Here is a 19,239-nt window from a genome sequence, read left to right on the forward strand (position 1 = left end):
CCTGTATGATTCTTGAGATGTTCTGTGTAACAGCTGTATTTAAGACACGGTGATAAGTTACTCAAGGAATATAATGACTACTAGGTCAACCCTGTTCCTGATTAATGTAAAAGCAAGGTCAAATTGCTACTAGTTTATCTATAGACAAGGCAGAATGAAAAAAAAAAAAAAAGCATATGAAAATCCAAACTGAATCCTCGAGATTCCAGACAGGAGAGAGAGCTGGAACTTCAAGAAAGTTAAGGAAGGCTCATAGAGGAGAGGGCATTGCACCTGAATAGGATTCTGACAGGTGGTTCTGGAGGCAGGCTTGCCAGGTGGCAGCACTCTGAGCCCCAAGCAAGTATCCCCTGAGTGGAGCCAGGTCAAGTGAGTGGTTCAGGTTGGGCTCCATGCTAGAGGGGTGCCAATGATTTTAATTGGAAAAAACAAGCTATACAAAGAATTCTTAATTCTCAATAATATGAAATAGTAATAACAATAATACAGTAGCAGTAACATATAAAATGTGATATTACATATTACATAAAATACATTATTGTTGTTATATGTAATCAGTGATAAATGTGTATAATATATAATAGGAACAATAAGAAAACAACCCAATTAAAAACTGGGCGAAAAAAATTTAAAAAATTAAAAAATAAAAACTGGGCTAAAGAGTTGAACAGGCACCTCATCAAAGAAGATTTACAGATAGCAAACAAGCATATAAAAAGATTCTCAATATCATATGTCATTAGGGAACTGGAAATTAAATCAACGAGATGCCACTAAAATGATAAATATCCAAAATGCTGACAGCACTAAATACTGGCAAGGATGTGGAGTGACAGGAACTCTCATTCATCCCTGGTGAGGATGGAAAGCAGTCCAGCTGCTTTGGAAGACGGTGTGGCAGTTTCTTACAAAACTAAACACAGGTTTACCACATGAGACGCTCCTAGTAGTTACACAAATCAGTTGAAAATTTATGTCCACACAAAAACCTCCAATTGCCACAAACTGGGAGCAACCAAGATATCCTTCCACAGACGGATGGATAATCAACTGTACCACATCATATAGCAGAATATTACTCGGCAATAAAAAGAAAGGAACGACGAAGCCACATTATGGCACAGAGGGAACTTTAAAGCCAGTCTGGTAGGTGACAGAAGCTGGTCTCAAAAGGCTACATACAGAAGGATTCCAAGTTTATAACGTTCTGGAAAGGACAAAACTAAAAAGATCAGTAGTTGGCAGAAGGGCGGGGAGGGGAGAGGAATGAATGGATGGAGCACGGGGCATTCTGAGGGCAGTAGCATTCCCCATGGCACTGGACGTGGATCCCTGACATTATGCATTTGGAAAAGCCCACAGAATGTATAACACAGATGGAACCCTAATGTGAGCTGTGCACTTCAGTCAGTAATGTATCAATAGCTTGATGGTAACAAATATACCGCACCAATGCCAGATGGTAGTGAGAGAGAAACTGAGCGTGGAGGGGAGAGGGAAGGTATGGGAACTCTCTGTAATTCCTGCCTGAGTTTTCCATAAACCCAAACTGTCCTGAAAAATACAGCTAGCCTACACGGTAACAACAACAAAAACCAAAGATAATTGGGAAAGTAAGTTGAGCCCAGACGATATGAGAAAAGCACGAGTTTTGATGTTCTGATCTAGGTTTAAAACCTGCTCTTTTAGTCACCTGCTGAGTCCTAAAGAAAAAGTTACTTTGCCTAAAAAATGTAGAAAAGGTAGAAATAGGCTACTTTATCGGATACATCACTGGAGATCTCCCTCAGTCTCCATCTCCATCTCTGTCCCTCTTTGTGTGTTTCTATTTCCAAATGTGCATGCACACACGCACACTGGTCAAACTATAGTGTTTAATATACGATAGGTATTATGAAGGCACTGGCCTGGGTGTTGAAGGGAAACAATATTTTTTATATTCTAGTAATGTAAACAGAAAGAGTTCTTGTTAAAAGAGCAAAATTCATCCCCCCTTCTCCCTCTCCTCTCTTGAAGGAGCTAGAAACATGGTGAAATGTGATTTGGGGATGGTCTGGGGCTGCCAGCTACTTCTAGGATAGCCTCTATTCTCAACAGCAGGAGACCTAACACATGATTTCTAGCTAGGAAGACTTTGAGTGTCCCTTGGGCAAGCTGTAAGAAGGAAGTGAGGGGTGGTTATAGATATAGTCGAGGAATGGCTATTTTTTTCTTTTTAAAAAATTTTATTTTAATTCCAATATTGGTGACGCACAGTAGTCTATTAGTTTCAGGCCTATAGTATAGTGAGGCAACACTGCGGTCCACCCCCAGGGGCTCACCGTGACAGGAGCATTCCTGGAGGTAGGTAGGGGGATGGGTAAATAGGAATGACCGTTATTTTGATCTCAAATTCCTGAACCTAAGTTGATACCTATGCTTAGGTAAAATATTTTCTTAAAAATCTTACTAGTAACTTGATTTAAAAAAAAAAAAAAAGCTTTCATTGCTGGCCATCTCGCTCTGCTCCAGGACCAGAGGACAACAAGGTCTGGATTTATTTTAGCCCCTGGCCTTCCCATGGCAGGGACCTGGTTGTTTCTCCTTCTGTTATAATTATCGCCAGTGTGGAGAGGCATTTGTTAAGCATCTAATTGTGTGTGTTGCTGCCTTGTACTTCAAAGATGTCTGAAATTACTGGACTCTGCTGTAGAGATGGAGTGGAACCATTTTCTCCTTCTCTAAAGAAGGAACAAGCCGTATAATTGGTCCCCGAGGGGGCAAAATAGATGCAGGACTGGCACGGTTTGCTGTCTACATTTTTCACTGCCAACACTGAGTTCTAGTAATGGACAATTACTTGACCCATCATTGCGAGAGCCTAGCACGTCCATGGAACCTTTCGATTCTTAGAGGATTATGACAGCATTGATTTATTTTGTTAGAAATATATTTCCCTAGATATTTAAGTGTAAGTCTTCTAAAATGTTCTAAATGCCATAAAAACAGAGAAAGACATTTGTTTTTCATTTATAATTGTGTTTTCCTAAGTTTGAAAGACAATAACTGTCTTGGATTTAATTGGTACAATGTGCCTTATAGAATACTTTACACTTAGAGTCAATACTATTTTATTGTAGCAATATTACTTAAGAGCCACCATATATATTATTGTTTAGGCTGGTGTTTTTAAGTCTTGGTTTGCAATGTATTAGTGGATTGTGAAATCAATTCAGTGGGTCTGGACAAGCAATTTTAAAAAAATGAAATAGAAAAGAACAGAAAACAGAATGAATGCACTACATGAGGGTAAATATTGTTCCATCAAACTTTTGTTTCAGTTCTATGTGTGTGTGCCAGGTTGCAATGTCAAATGTATTTCTTATTATGGACCACAAGGCAAAGAAGTCCCTGAAAAACCATTGCAGTAGGCTATGTGTGCTATTGGATGGTTTCAAAATTAGTTTGGCAAATCCTGCTTTTGAATGTGTCCAATCCAAGTTTAACGTTTGAAAATATTTTATAAGTAAAGCTATTTTTCAGTGACTTTCTGAAACATAGTTGTGTAATAGGTTGGGTACCATTCTAAGAGAATTATGTATATATCACCCATCCTGTATGGTTTTGTAATCTCAAAAAATTAATGTTGAAGAAATATTATTATTATTAATGATGTAATTTTCAGTAAAACCCATCCACTCTGTTTGGGTCATGTTGCTGGTTTGGATGAGATCTGAGTTACTATGTAGAGGCACTTCAAAAAATATACACAGTTACATTTTATCCAAATGTCTAATATTTAAGCAGTTTTCTTTAAAATCTCTAGGTAATGTACACTCAGGTTTTGTGTCTCTTTTTATGTTTAAATTTGCCCTAATAATATAATACAGTGCAAGGCTCAATTTCTCATCCTTCACATGTTGTTTAAGACAGAAACATTGTAAATATTTTCCTGAAAAGCAAATCATAAATAGTGACAAAGAATGAGACAGAAAGGACCCAGCAACAAGAATGTTTAATATAAGAATCTAGATTCAAGTTTTCTGAGTCAAATGGTGTTAATGTGTTGGTTTCACATGTAAACTTTTCTATGTATCTTTTTTCCCAGTAGTAGATAGATATTGCATGTTAATGTCTGTAATTAATTTTTGGAACATGGTTATTTATTAACAGAATGCAGATTAGTAGACTTTAAACTACAGTTGATACCTTATCAGCTGAATTGTTTTACGGTGGGCAAGAACTAACACAACTGATCATATACATTACAGAAATCAATTTCAATTTATGACTTCTTTCTGTTTTAGTTTTCTGGATTTTCTATTTACTTCTATCATAGTAGTAAAACCTGTATGAGAGAATACATACTTGGGCTAAATCTAGGGCAAAAACATGAATTACCCAAACCTGATTCCTTTCAAATAAGTTTTCTCTAAAATGTTCTCAAGTTAACAAACTGCTAAAATTCTCTTGAAATTTAACTCCTCGGGGCCCCACAGAGGCAAAAAAACAATCCAATCAATTAAATTGTAATTCTGTGAGTTTCTGAATTAGTATAAATATTGTAAGTTTCAAAAGCCATAAGAAAAAACCCAATTTGCTTGCTTAGGCTCAAGATGAAAAATTCCATCTCCCTTTGTTAAGTTTGTACAGAAATTCCTAACAGTTTACATTGGCAGAGTTTATAGCTCTGGCTATCTTAAGATAACTAAACTAAAGTTAATTTCACCAGCTTGTTTATATTTTCGATACACTCATGAGCTTGACAATATCAACCACCAACCAGCACACACACCACTGTTCTGTCTTAACTTTTGGAGTCACTCACAACACCTGGAGATTTTTTTAAATTAAAAAAATACTGGGAAAAATGTCCATCAATTTACTAATACGGTCAGCATTAATTAATGCCTTTGTCTTTTCTCCCCCTGAAGTTTTGGAGTATTTGCAGGGACCTTGCTTTTGTTGCAAAGTGAATAGAGAAGATGTCATATGTTGTCAAAGAATGTCACTAGGTAGCCTCATGCACAGAAGTACTTAATTATTTCTTGGCCGGAGAAGGGAGAGTCTGGTTTAATCCCACAGAACATGTGGAGTCCTAACTTCTGAACCATAACCAATCAACTAAGCAAGTGATACTCTTTTTTTTTTTTTTAAGATTTTATTGATTTATTTGACAAAGAGGAGAGCACACAAGCAGGTCCAGCAGTAGGCAGAGGGAGAGGAGGAAGCAGGCTCCCTGCCGAGCAGGGAGCCCTACACGGGGCTTGATCCCAGGACCCTGGGATCATGACCTGAGCAGAAGGCAACCGTTTAACCAACTGAGTCAGCCAAGTGCCCCTGCCAAGTGATATTCTTAATCCTATTCTAAGTCACTGCATAGCATCCACTCAGATCCAAGGATTAGAAGAAGTAGGCCTTAAAAAAAAAAAAAAAAAGGCTATCGAAAAATTAGAATTTGGACCAAAAAAATGGGAATTAAATCTCAGTTTTAATACTGAACTCTACTGGTGATTAATGTTCACTGATGAGTCCTTGATCACTGATAAATGCTGGGAAAGCTAAAAAGGGTTTTGTGAATTTAAAAAATATATACAGGAGTTACAGACTATAAAATTATATATAAATCATTACTACTAAGTAAAATGCAGCAGACTAGTATGGCTATTTTAAATATAATCACAGAGACTGATTTTTCTTATATGTCATGACACTAAAAACTATAACTGAATTTTTGTCTCATGAATCAGATGTTTTTATCATCACTGAAGACAGTCTTAAAGTTCTTTGGGTGACATAACTTCCAAATTATGATTTCATATTTTTAGAAATTGGAAGTATGACCTTGCTTATAAAAATAATAGGAGTTAATAAAATGCACACTTAATAAACAGGGATGTAAATTCTACCAAAAATTAGAGTGAAACACTTAAACACACACATACAAAATCTGCAACAGTCAAATTTATAGAAGAGACTAGAACTGTGGTTATCAGAAGTGGGGAGGTAGGGCAAAAGGGAGATGTTGGTCAAAGGGTACAAAGTTGGAATAACACAGGATGTGTGAGTTCTAGAGTTCTTGTAGCATGGTGACTTCAGGCAGTAACACTGTATTGTGTATTAGGAGTTTGCTAAGAGAGTAGACCTCTGGTGTTGCCCACACACACACACACACACACACACGCACACAGTAGGCACACACACACACATATGGTGACTATGTAATGGAACGCACAGCTAGCTGGCTGAATAGAGATAGATCCCATGGAGGAGTATGTTAATTAGCTTGAACACAATGATCATTTCATTGCACATATGTATATCAAAACATCATGTTGTACACGTTAATCATATGTGATATTTATTTTAAAAAATAAAAAAGGTCATGGATTGTTTCAGTGACAAATACACTAATTTCGCAGCTTTTTAAAAGTGAGAGGCATGCCATTTTACTCAATTACACTAAAGTTCCTAATTCTTATAGATTATAAATCCTTGGACACTGAAGTTATATATATTTTTCCTGCCAGCTATTTTATAGAGCTTTAGTATAGAGTTCTCTGTAGGTAGCAAGAAAAATTCTGTTGGGTAAGTCAGCAGAAGTTCTGGGATCTAATCGAGACCTTTGCCTAATTAGTGTGTAAGCTTAGGCAAGTTGCTGAGCTTTTGTGTCTCAGTTTCTTTGCAGAGGAATTTTAGATAGCTTCATTGGATTGTAGTTTGGGTCATCCTATGTTATTAGACATACACTACACATGAAGTCACTCTGAGAAGGGAAAAAACACTGTCTTTAATCATGCGTGACAAAATTGTATTGCTTAAGGCAATATTAGACATGCCTTCCTGCCTTCCTGCCTTCCTTCCTTCCTTCCTTCCTTCCTTCCTTCTTCCTTTCAAGGTTTTATTATTTGAATGGAGAGAGAGACAGTGAGAGAGGGAACACAAGCAGGGGGAGTAGGAGAAGGAGAAGCTGGCTTCCCGTGGAGCAGGGAGCCCGATGTGGGGCTTGATCCCAGGACCCTGGGACAGTGACTTGAGCCAAAGGCAGATGCTGAACTACTGAGCCACCCAGGCACCCCAATACTAGGTTTTTCAATAGTTTCAGTGGAGAATAGAGATTTTTGCACTTGAAAGGACTAAAAATTTGGGAAGACAGAGATTCATGTTTCCTGTAAATCCCATCCAACGTTCGGATCTCTGCTAGAAGTCTTGTTAGAAGTTAGAATGACAAAAGCACTCTTTTTCTCAAAATGAGGCCAGATGTGTTCTGACTTGGAGCCATCATAGGAGTTTGAGAAAAGTCACTGGCACATGTATGATTTGATTTGCTGCCTTTCTTTTCTGGTTCTGCTAAGATTTCCGAGGGAACACATTTTTTTTTTTTTTAAGATTTTATTTATTTATTTATTTGACAGAGATCACAAGTAGGCAGAGAGAGAGGAGGAAGCAGGCGTTCTCCTGAGCAGAGAGCCTGATGCGGGGCTCCATCCCAGGACCCTAGGATCATGACCTGATCCGAAGGCAGAGGCTTTAACCCACTGAGCCACCCAGGCGCCCCCCGAGGGAACACATTTTATGTCTCTGCCCTGATGGGTTCTTCCGCACCTTCTCCAGGGACGAATACCTGCCCAGGGAGGTGAAGACACTACTGTCAGTACAAACAGTGGTTTTCAGAGCTCCATCTTGACACACAAGATGGAGTAATAAACCTAGACACACAACATGTCTATTTGAAAGCTAACAATATCAAGTAGTTTTTCTCGAAACACAAATGCTGCAAAGATGGTGGCAAATTAGATCTTTGTTATTGCAATCTCAGACTTCATGTGAGTTGTCTTTCTGTATTTGGGATGAAAGGTTCTCAACGGCCTCTTAGCTTACTTCAACTTCCATAGTGTTACAGTAACTAAGAACGACAAATTACATACAGATTTACAATCTATGGGCACGTTAAGAATGGTATTATTAAGGGGTTCCTGGGCTGGCCTAGTTGGTTAAGTGCCCGACTCTTGATTTTGGCTCAGATCACTGTCTTAGGGTCATGGGATTGAGTACCGTGGCAGGCTCCATGCTCAGTGGGGAATCTGCTTGAGATTCTTTCCCCCTTTCTCTCCCTCTTCCCCTTCCCCTGCTTTCTCTCTCTCTCTCAAATAAATACATAAATCTTAAAAAAAAAAAAGGAATGGCAATATTAAGATAACAGATGTCCTTTTTTGATGCAGTCTAAAGAATTAAGAATATACTGCCTAATAAAAAAGAAAGAATGGTCATAGCAATTTTTTTTAAAGAACATCAAGATAGAACAAATTACCCCCGAAAAATTCTTGTGTTTCTTACTACCATGTTGTTTTGATCAGCAGGAGACCAAAGAGATCCTTTCCTCACAAGTGTTCTTGCTCTTTTCTTAACAGGGCAAAAAAAAAAAAAAAAAAAAAAAAAAAAATTTCTATAAATGTTGTCACAGAGCTTTGCTGTGGACTGGAATGAACAGTGTTTCCAGGAAGGAGGCAGTGCCCTGCAGGGCATAGTGTTGAACTGGGGGAAAACTGAAAGGATTCAGTTCATGGCAGAGTGAAGGAAAAGAAGGGCACACACTGAGTTCATCTGCGCCCTATAATTATAGCACCGTGTGGCTCCCTGGGGGTGGGGGCGGTGCTGGGAGGTTGTATTTGTTGTGTCACCATCTGTTGGAAGAAATGTGTCTGCGCATATCCCCAAGGCCATTATGGGATTTTTTTGTTGTTGTTACTAAAGTGCAGGCTTCCTCCATTGGGACAACATGCCACGTTGTTTTGGACTCAAAAGTACTTCTTTAGCCACCCCTCCCACTCCCCGCCTTCTTTTGTAGACTGCTAAAAGGTGCTGAGAACGTATCAGTCCCTCTAGGTTGGAAATTGTGAAGGGTGATCCTAATCGTTACTTTCTTTTCACAGTTCAGTTGGAGATGAAAGCAATTTAATTTTCAATGACTTGCTTCCAGGATAAGATTGCCATTCAAATATACTTTCAGAGTATCTCCAGAGTGCAGCCACTACAGTTTCCTGCCTCTGGCGTTGCTGGCCATTCCCTTGCTTCGTGTTGTCCAGTGGTTCATGAGGTGTGTCCTTCTTGGAAACACTCATTCTGTCTATAGCAGAGCCCGTGTAGTGCTGCGCAAGACCGTTGTTAACTGCACTGGCTTACAGACCTTTGTGATCCTGCGCCCCTCTGCCTCCTCTCCAAGCCCCTCTGATGTCCTTGGGCTTCCAGCAGCTCCCACCTCCAGGAATCTCTTCCCCATGGGCCCCACTTCCTGCAGATCATTCCTCCAGCAAAAAGTACAGAGAGTTCCCATATACCCTTGCCGCCACAGGCACAACCTCCCTCTTTCTCAGTATCTCCCACCAGCACGGTGCATGCGTTACGATCAATGAAACTTCAGTGACCCACGGACATCCCCGATCTGGACAAATGTATAAGTACGTGGATCCACCATTGCAGTGTTTTACAGAGCAGCTTCACCCCCTAAAAATCCTATGTCTGTTTATCCCTCCTCTCCCAACTGGCCTCCGGCAACCTCTGATCCATTTACTGTGTCCACGGTGTTGCCTTTTCCAGGATGTCATATAGTTAGAATCATATTGTCTGTAACCTTCTCAGATTGGCTTCTTTCACTTTCCAATATGCAATTAAGCTTTCTCCATGTGTTTTCATGCTTGACAGCTTTCTTTTTAGCACCTACCAATATTCTGTTGTCTGAATGTAACACAGTCTACTTACACGTTTACCTCCTGAAGGACATCTGCTTTCAGCCCTTCCATTTTTTCATTCCCTTCTGGTGCTCATCACCATCTGAATATGCTTTACTTGACATATTGACTTTTTGTCTGTAGTACCCAACTCCCCACCTCTAATAGAACCTCTATGGGGATAGGGGTCTCTATTTTGTTCTCTGCTATAGCCCAGCACCTAGAACAGTGCTAGTGTATAGTAGATGCTCAAGAAATACATACTGAATGGAAGGATAATAAAAGAAGATATTTTCCAGGGGCCCCTGGGCAGCTCAGTCAGTTACGTGTCTGACTCTTGCTTTCAACTTGGGTTATGATCTCAGGGTCATGGGATTGAGCCCTGCATCAAGCTCCACACTCATCACAGAGTCTGTTTGTCCCTTTCCCTCTGCTCTCCACCACCCCTCCCAATGCTCGCACTCTCTCTCTCAAATAAATAAATAAATAAATTTAAAAAAAAAAAGATATTTTCTAAAAGGTGCAAAAAAGTTTAAATTTATCCTCCAGGCTTATGCCATCATAATATATGAAGTACATTTCTATCTATATGTAAATCATAGCTAATGTCTACCAATGATGTATCTTAAGTGTTTGCTTTTTCCAGATCCTGCAATGTAACCAGGATTCTGCAGGTATTTGATTTCTATAAAAATGTGAACTCTCTGAGAGCAGAGACCTATTTTGCCTTATTGGTCACTATATTCTGGGCACTAAGAACAACGGCTGACACACAGTAGGTGTTCCAATGATATTTATTGGATGGCTAATCAGTTTATCTCCGTGTATTGGCTTTCGTTTTTGTGTTTTTTTTTTAAAGTTTTTATTTATTTTATTATTTGTCAGAGACAGAGGGAGAGAGAGCGAGTGAGCACAGGCAGACAGAGAGGCAGGCAGAGTCAGAGGGAGAAGCAGGCTCCCTGCCGAGCAAGGAGCCCGATGTGGGACTTGATCCCAGGACGCTGGGATCATGACCTGAGCCGAAGGCAGCTGCTTAACCAACTGAGCCACCCAGGCGTCCCGTTTTTAATCGTCTGTTTTATTTCTCAGTTGGGAGGTTTTAGTGAACCAAAGAGAGGTTTAATAATAGCTTGTTTTTAAGGAATGATTTAAACACAACCATAGTTTATCATGGTATTTGGTCCTAGCTCCACTGTAATTTACTGTCATACTCTGAAAAGCTTGCGTTATTATTTTATTTTCTCCATGGGCAATACTAGTATGTTGATTAAACCAATGTCAGGGGGAAAATGTTTATTGATGTGTAAATGGTTTATGAATGTATCACATGCTAAGTAAGGCTAAAGAGAGACAGATGAACAAAAGCTTTAATGGTTTTGGATTTCAAATGGTCAAGGACTATTCAATTCATTATGTTAAAGATAAAAGTAAGTAAAACAGTCCTTTTCTGGAAGCGGGAGATGTGGAAAACCTCCGTAAAGACATAAAATAGGATGATAGAATTCTTTAGTAGATGTATCCTATTGCCCTGAACCAAAAAACAATTAAAACAAGAGAGCCTCTATCTTCTTGAGGAAGTACAGAAGGATCTATTTCATGAAGGAAAAAAAAAATACAACATCTTTGTGGATGAATATAACATATGGTGAGTGAGGAAGTTCTTATAAACTTACCCGTCATTGTTAACATCTGACACTGTGACCGTATATCCAAAATAAGATGCCATCTGCAAAGGAATACCATAAGATGACATAGTTTGTGTTCAAAAATAATTTTTATAGCCCTCTCTCCATTTTTTCCTGAAGGATGCATCTCACCGCAACAGACTTCTGCATTACAATCATGGGCTCCTGGACATGGACTGAGTCTTAAAGTCACTCATTCTGACCCCATGCATAATTTCCCTTCAGTACTCCTGACATCTGCTTGGCTATCCTCTGTGGATATTCAACAATCAGCCCATTCAATTTGTGGACACAGTTCGAATTTTCTTTGCTAAAATTGGCCCTTCTAGTCCTTCATCCTATTTAATTCTGCAATGTTGAACCTCACAGAATAAATCAAATTCCACTTCCATATGAAATTTCATAGAAAATATTTGTATCTAGCTCGCCATTGTGGCCTCTCTTTAGTAGAGATAACACATGTGATACCAAAGAAAAGATGATACCCCATGAACCGCCCAGAGAAGAGTTAAGTAGGATTTACAGTCTTTGCTTTGGGTTCTTTATATCAGTGAAGCATAAAAAGGGCTTCAATTTCACAGGAAACCGGGTCTCACTATCAATTCATATTGAGCTCATTGTCAACTAAGGTTTCTAAGTCTCTTCTGAGTATAACTGTGAGCCACATTCTAACTCTTAAGTTTTTTGTTTTTCAAGCTATGTTTTCAAACTTTATCATCTTTTCAGATTCAGCCTATCGTTTGAACTTGTCAAGATGTTTTGTTTCCATGTTTTGGCATCCAGTGCTTTAGCTCACTTAGCCCCCCATCATCTTCAAATGTAATCAGACTACAATCCACCAGAAAGTGTCCTCCACAGAAGGCAGAGGCTTTGGTCTGTGTTGTCCACTCTTCTGTCTGCACTACCTGACCAGGGTCTAGCTCAGAGTGGGTACCAGGTTCCAGATACTCTTTGCAGAGGGAATGAATACATGAGTTAACAATAATTAAGCAATAATTAAGTTCTCCCACCTCTTTTCTCTATTCCAAACATATATAGTTGTTGTAGACAAATGTTTGTGTCCCTTTCCCTCCAATTCAAATATTGATCTTAACCCCCCACTATAATGGTATTAGGAGGTAAGTCCTTTGGGAAGTGATTAGGTAACGAAGGTGATGACTTCCTAACTCCTTATGAATGGAGTTAGTGCCCTTATAAAAAAGACCGCAGAGAGCTCGCTAGCCCTCCTCCACCACACGAGGACCCAAGAATATGGCTACCTATATGAATCAGAAGTCCAACTCTCAAGTCCAAATCTGCCTACCTTTTGATCCTGGGCTTCCTAGCCTTCCGGAACTGTTAGAAATAAACAGTTGGGTTTTTTAGCTACCCAATCTATTGCACTTTTATGATAGTATTCTGAAGACCAAGATACAGTTAACAGGTGCCAAATGCTCTTTGCAGAGGGAATGAAGGCATGAGTTAACTGTGCAATAATAATTCAGTTCTCCACCTCTCTTCTATATTCCAAACATATATAGTGAAATTCTTTTTTTTCCAATTTATTTATTTTCAGAAAAACAGTATTCATTATTTTTTCACCACACCCAGTGCTCCATGCAAGCCATGCCCTCTATAATACCCACCACCTGGTACCCAACCTCCCACCTCCTCCCGCCACTTCAAACCCCTCAGATTGTTTTTCAGAGTCCATAGTCTCTCATGATTCACCACCCCTTCCAATTTATCCAAAAGCACATATAGTGAAATTCTTATTTCTGGTGTGGCATTGTGGCCTTCACCCAGAGGAACTTCATCATTTATGCATTAACTGCTGAGGTTCAAGACTGAAGAACTAGGTGGTATGGAGGACTAGAAGTTATAGAAAGGCCAAATTTAATAGTGCTTGAAGAGTTTCTAATGATAAAAATGTGAAAGAGATCTGGACAAAAGAGAAGTCTTGCCAGATTTTCAATAAGCCATTAATTACCATTACTTGAGAATAGCTCAAAATGTGTAAGTTCATCCAAATTCACTATTGTCCCGGCCTTACTTATCCATATTTATCACAAGAGTATCACAGGGGACATTTTTAAATGCTTTGTTGAAAATTGCAGAGTAACAGATAGACCAACAGAGTAACAGATAGCTGCAATTTTGCAGCTTGGGAGGAATGTAAAAAATGCTCTGTGTTCAATAAAAAGTTCTATTAATCAAAATTACTAGATAAATATATTATTCCAAATCTACATTTCTAGCTAAGAGTGAAGCATTCAAGGATCCTAAACCATGATCCAGAAGGTCAAGATGTAAGTTGGCCAGGTTTGAATGTGAGGCTTCTTAGAAATTCAGTAGCGTGTGTTTCTGGTTAGGAGAAAATGTGGGTTGCCCAGAGAAACTGATTCAGTTAATGACTGGCTCCTTTAGATGGTCATACCACATTTACAGTTTAAAGAAATGTGACAAATTTCAAAAGGTCACAATACCCTGGACAACTCAGGGTGGTGGATAAAGTATGATCTCAGCCCACATTAGGTTAGGAGAATGACAGGCACTTCCCTCATTCATAAGACCTCAGCCAGTCCCTGGGAAGAAGGAACCAGAACCAGATAGCTGGTCAACCTCCACATAATGCTGGGATGGAGAGGGCTCCAATTGCAGTAAGGAATGGAGTCAGAGCACAGGCCCATTGATTCTGACTGATACAATGGGGCCTATGAGAAGAGAAGCCTGTGTCTTCTCGTAGGAACTCACCACCAGGCATACTACACATGGGCCTACAACGAAACAGGATTGTTCTCAGATCCTAGTAGTTAGTGACACCGCTGCATGAGAGCTGGGATCTTATCTGTCTGATGCACGGTTTTATTTCCAGCATGTAGAACAGTTTCCAGCACATAGTAAGTCCTCAGTGAACTTTTATTTTATGAATGAATAATTGATGTTAATATTGCAATGTACGATTAGTACTGAGTGACATTGTTTGATATTAAAAGGTCCTCACCTGTTCGCCAGTGAAATTCTGAATAAAAGTCATATCTGTAGAGTTAATGATTGAAACCTGAAATCATAGAGATTAGAGAGGTTACATCATTTGACAGAATTGGAGAAAAAAAACATTTTAAGTTACAACTTAAGTCATTTTTAAATTTGGGGAAGAGTAGTTAATAATTAGCTTTATGTAAAACAAAAATGTAATCCCATAAGAATGATCTTTTAAAAAATCCAATTGAACTTTTATTTATGGCTAAGTCTGTGATACTTTCAGATAAAACGAATGCTTTCTAATCTGAAAAGGGAAAATAGAAATTGAATTCAAATGGATGCTGAGAGCATTTAACCTGATGGCCAGTTAATTGATCGAATCAGGTTTTTTTCCTAAATTATTTTCTGTGTTTATGTTATTATGAGAAACTAATGATTATGGCTCTTTACAAAAAAATAAAAATTTTATTTTATTTTTTAAGGATAATAACATAATAAATTTAATGAAAGTCTCAAAATATAAGTTGATGAGGAAAAAAATGAAAATTTTAAATGTTACCGCATTGCAAAAATATTATTTTTAATTCCATTCAGCCAACCTAAAACCTGCAGATGTTACATTCACTAGACTTTTAAAAAAATAAATGTCTAAAATATAACTTTTCTTTTCAGAAAGTCTCTTGATTTTCATTTCCTAATTTTGTGGTCAGTAGGTATAATGATTCTGAACAGTATCCCTACAAAGTTCACATTGCCCAAAACGTCAGGTGGGGACCTTACTTAGAAATAGGGTCTTTGTAGATGAAATACATTAAGGAACTTGAAATTAAATCATCCTGGATTTAGGGTGGGTCCTATATCCAAAGACTGATGTCCTCATCAGAGAGGAGAGGACATACATAGACACAGATGGAAGAAGGCCATCTGGAGGTAGAGGCAGAGATTGGAGTCATGCTCACACACCAAAAAAGGCAGTGGCCACCTAAAGCTGGAACAGATGAAAAAGGTCCCTTGTCTGACACTGGGATTTCAGACCCTGGTCTCCTGAACTATGAGAAAATAACTGTATGTTGTTTTAAGCCACCCAGTTTGTGGTAATTTGTCATGGCCATCTCAGGAAACTAATACACAAGTGCAATAACAATTGATTTTCTCATTTCTACCATATGAGGCATATTAAAATGCCGAGCACATCGGCAACAGTATCCTTTGCAATTATTCCTGGGTGATGCCCAAGGATCGTGCTGGCTTCGTGGGTGTGACCTCTGCACCATCACACGGGCCCCCATGCTCCATCAGGCCCCACCCTTGGTTTAATGCCCAACTGTTGTGATCCTAAAATTCTTAATAATTTTGAACAAAGGGATCTGCATCTTCATTTTGTACCAGGTCCCACAAACTCTGTAGCTTGTCCTATACACAGATCAGGAAAAAAAAAAAAATCTAGCTTCACTTGTTTTCCTTCCTTTTCATTAAGCAAACAAACATGGATCTGTAGGGGCTCACTATTAAAAGGCATTTTAAACCATTCAAAAGTTGAGTGAAATGAAACATTTCTTTGCATCTCTAAGAAAATATCCAACAATGTATTCTTTGTACTCACATATCCAAAATTCTGTGCTCCTCTTGGAACGCCAGCAACCAGTTCTGGGGGATAAAATTAGCCATTGAGAGGGGGATTACATATATTTTAAAGCTATCCAACACATCAATTAAAGACAGTGCCTTTTACAGGAGTAACCATCATGTGGGCAGCTGGAAGTGTGAAGTCACGGTTTTGTGTTTACTTTTGCTTCTGCTACAGACCATGGAAAACAGAACAAAAGTTGTACTGTGAGATTTACCAGTCTTCATCACTGCTCTCCATGTGTTTTTGCCCGTACAGCACAAGCCTGGCTTCTCAGCTCTGTGTGTGATTTGTAGGCTAAACCTCTTACTCTGGCTTCTCCAGCTTTCACTGTGGCAACGTCTTTTTTTTTTTTTTTTAAGATTTTATTTATTTACCCGACAGAGATCACAAGTAGGCAGAGAGGCAGGCAAAGAGAGAGAGGAGGAAGCGGGCTCCCTGCGGAGCAAAGAGCCCGATGCGGGGCTCGATCCCAGGACCCTGAGATCACGACCGAGCCGAAGGCAGAGGCGTCAACCCACTGAGCCACCCAGGCACCCCTGTGGCAACGTCTTTTGTGTTAGTGTAAAAAGTACAGCTTCTGTCACACTAACATGTTAAAACATTCCAGTTACCTAAAGAAGTGCCATCATAAATGACATTAAGTCCAGCCCCCTTGGAAATGTTTGCTGGTAGCAGAATTAGTGGGTCACCTGGTAGTTAAGCATCCCCCAAAAGGGAAGCTTCACTAACAGAAATGGAAGAGGCAAACCTGGGGGAATGTGTCCATATAACTCATTGCACTATTATCTGGCTCTACATTCAGAAGATAATGGTGTTATTCTCGGGCCTGCCATATACCTGGGATGTGTCACTGAACCCCATTTTTTCCAGTCACCTGTAATTGGTGGGAGTTGGAATTGCTGATTATCAAAGATCTTTCAGTTCTTATTTCTACAAATCTAGAGCATCTTTTGATTCACTGGGGTTAAAAATTTAGTTTAATTTAAATAGGAAGGACCTGGAAGAGAATCCCCTTCCATTTGAATTTCCCTTCCCCTCCTCCTGCCCTGAAAGGTACAGCATAAGTTCTAGCATCAACTATATCTGGTGTGCAGTGTTCTAGAAGAGGTGGGTGATCATGCTGTTAGCATTAATAATCAAAGAAGGTTCATTTGGGGTTCTATGTTAGACTTTTCAGTAGTAATTCCATTCATTCAATAAATAAATATTTATAGGCAAATGGAGTATACAGTAGTGAGCAAAATGGACAAAATTCCCTACTTTCACAGAACTTATACTCTTCGTTGGAAGAGACAGTCAATTTAAAAAGCAGAGTCAATGAAATGGCATATTTGAAGAGGATCAGTGTAGTGAGTGAGAGAAAACAAATAGTAAATTGCTACAGAGAATGCTGGAGGGGAGATGAGGAAGGACTTATAACTTCTACGGCACAACTGGCAGGAAAGGATATGGCAAGAAAGTGACATTAGAGCAAAGACTGAAGAAAGTGAGGCTATAAATATTATGGAGAAGTTGGAAAAGTATGTTCTAGTCAGAAAGAATGGCAAGTGCAAAGGTCCTGAGGTAGAAGTGTTTCTGGCGTATTCAAAGAGCAGTAAGGAGACCAGAGTGGCTGGAGGAGAGGAAATGAGATATAAAGGGGTAGGAGATGAGGTCAAAATAACTAGTAGCCTGATGAATGGAGTCTCTCAGGTCATTGTGAAGACTTGAATTTCAGACTGAATGAGTTGAAAAATCACTGGATCAAAGAAGTTACACAATTTGACTTCTGTTTCTGAAGGACCACTTTGGTTGCTGAATTTAGAACAGACTACAGGAGGGCAAGGGTAGAAGCAGGGAGACTGGGTAGGAGTCTACTGCAATGGAGTTGGGGGATTTGCATCAGAGTAGAAGCCGTGCATAAAGTGAGAAGTGGTCAGATTCCAGTCATATTTTGAGAGTTTAGTTAGTAGGATTTGCTCATGACTTGAATATGGATGGGGTGTGAGAGAAAGAGTGCAGTCCAAGGCTGACTTCCAAGGTGTTCAGCTTGAGCAACTGGGAGCATGGCATTGTCATAGAGATGATGGAAGGTAAGCCATGTTTCAGGGAGAAGATCAGGCGTTTGCTTATGAGCACATTAAGTTTGAGACAGCTCTTCAAATAGAGATGTTGAGTATTGAGTTTGAGGTTCTAGATCTTGGAACGTGTACCCCTGAACCTAGAATTCAGTGTAATCTGGAGAAGTACCATGGACCTGGAATTCAGTATAAGCTGAAAAAAGAAGTGAGATAGGAGGAGATTACCAAAATTCAAAGAGGAAAGAAACAGTCCAAATATTTAATCCTGGGACACTTCAATGAGATGAGGGAAATTAAAGGGGAATCGATAAAATAGAAGAAGGAACTGCCAGTCTGGATATTTAATGAGGAGGTAATGATGAAGTCTGTCAAATGCTCCTAATGGTTAAGGAAGATGAGCTGCATGGAGGCCTCTGGTTTGCTTGACAGCAGCTGTTTCAGCTGAGCAGTGACTTTAAGAGGAGCAGGGTAGTGGAACTGGTAGACAGAGATACAGGCAGAGACGAGTGACAGCTCTTTTGAAGCAGAGACTATAGGGGCTTGCTGGAGGGGGAAGTGGAAAAAGAGATTTTGTTTTTAAGACATGAAAAGTAACAGTATGCTTGTATATTCATGGGAATGATTAAAAAAAGAAAGAAAAGAAAAGAAAACCCTGATGATATGAGATAGAGAATTAGGAATGGCTGGAGTTCCTTCTTTGATTCATGAGAGGGAATGGAGCCTGGTGCAAACTGTACAGGTTTACTTGACAAAGGAGCATAGATTGCTCAACTACAGCAATTGGAGGGAAGGTGAAGCATGTCCTTGAAGAATAAACCAGGCTCAGAAAAACTAAGCTATCTGGACAGATTTCTGGGAAAGGTGGCAGAACTGTAGCTAGCACACTGCTCAGTTTTCAATAATCTTTATTTAGTATGAATTAAATTGGCATGTAACAGCAAACCACCATCCAACATACTGGAGTTGACTGATTCCAAAAAAGACCGACTATCCCATTTGAAATACATGACAACCACTACTAAGCATTCCATAAACATTCAGAATTCCGTTTAGAAGACAACAACCCTCACACTCAGTAACATTGGGGTCTGCAGGCTCATATGGTTACAACACTAGGAATTATTAAAAGTAAATGTTGGTTTAAAATGTTCGTCATTATTTAAAAATGATCAAGATGGGGAAACTGGAGTTTA

General features: G+C 39.2%; 1 protein-coding gene across 1 annotated transcript in view; it reads right to left on the reverse strand.

Moving 5' to 3' along the window:
- Window positions 1-19,239, reverse strand: part of ITGA8 (integrin subunit alpha 8) — a 174,666-nt gene that overhangs the window by 111,965 nt on the left and 43,462 nt on the right. The window contains exons 9-11 of the mRNA XM_044227132.1: window positions 15,960-16,003; window positions 14,376-14,432; window positions 11,381-11,433 (exon numbers count right to left, since the gene is read on the reverse strand). Of these exons, the coding sequence (XP_044083067.1) occupies window positions 11,381-11,433; window positions 14,376-14,432; window positions 15,960-16,003 (154 nt within the window). The remainder of the gene's footprint in view (window positions 1-11,380; window positions 11,434-14,375; window positions 14,433-15,959; window positions 16,004-19,239) is intronic.

This window comes from Neovison vison, chromosome 12, assembly GCF_020171115.1.
Source record: "Neovison vison isolate M4711 chromosome 12, ASM_NN_V1, whole genome shotgun sequence".
NCBI lineage: Eukaryota > Metazoa > Chordata > Mammalia > Carnivora > Mustelidae > Neogale > Neogale vison.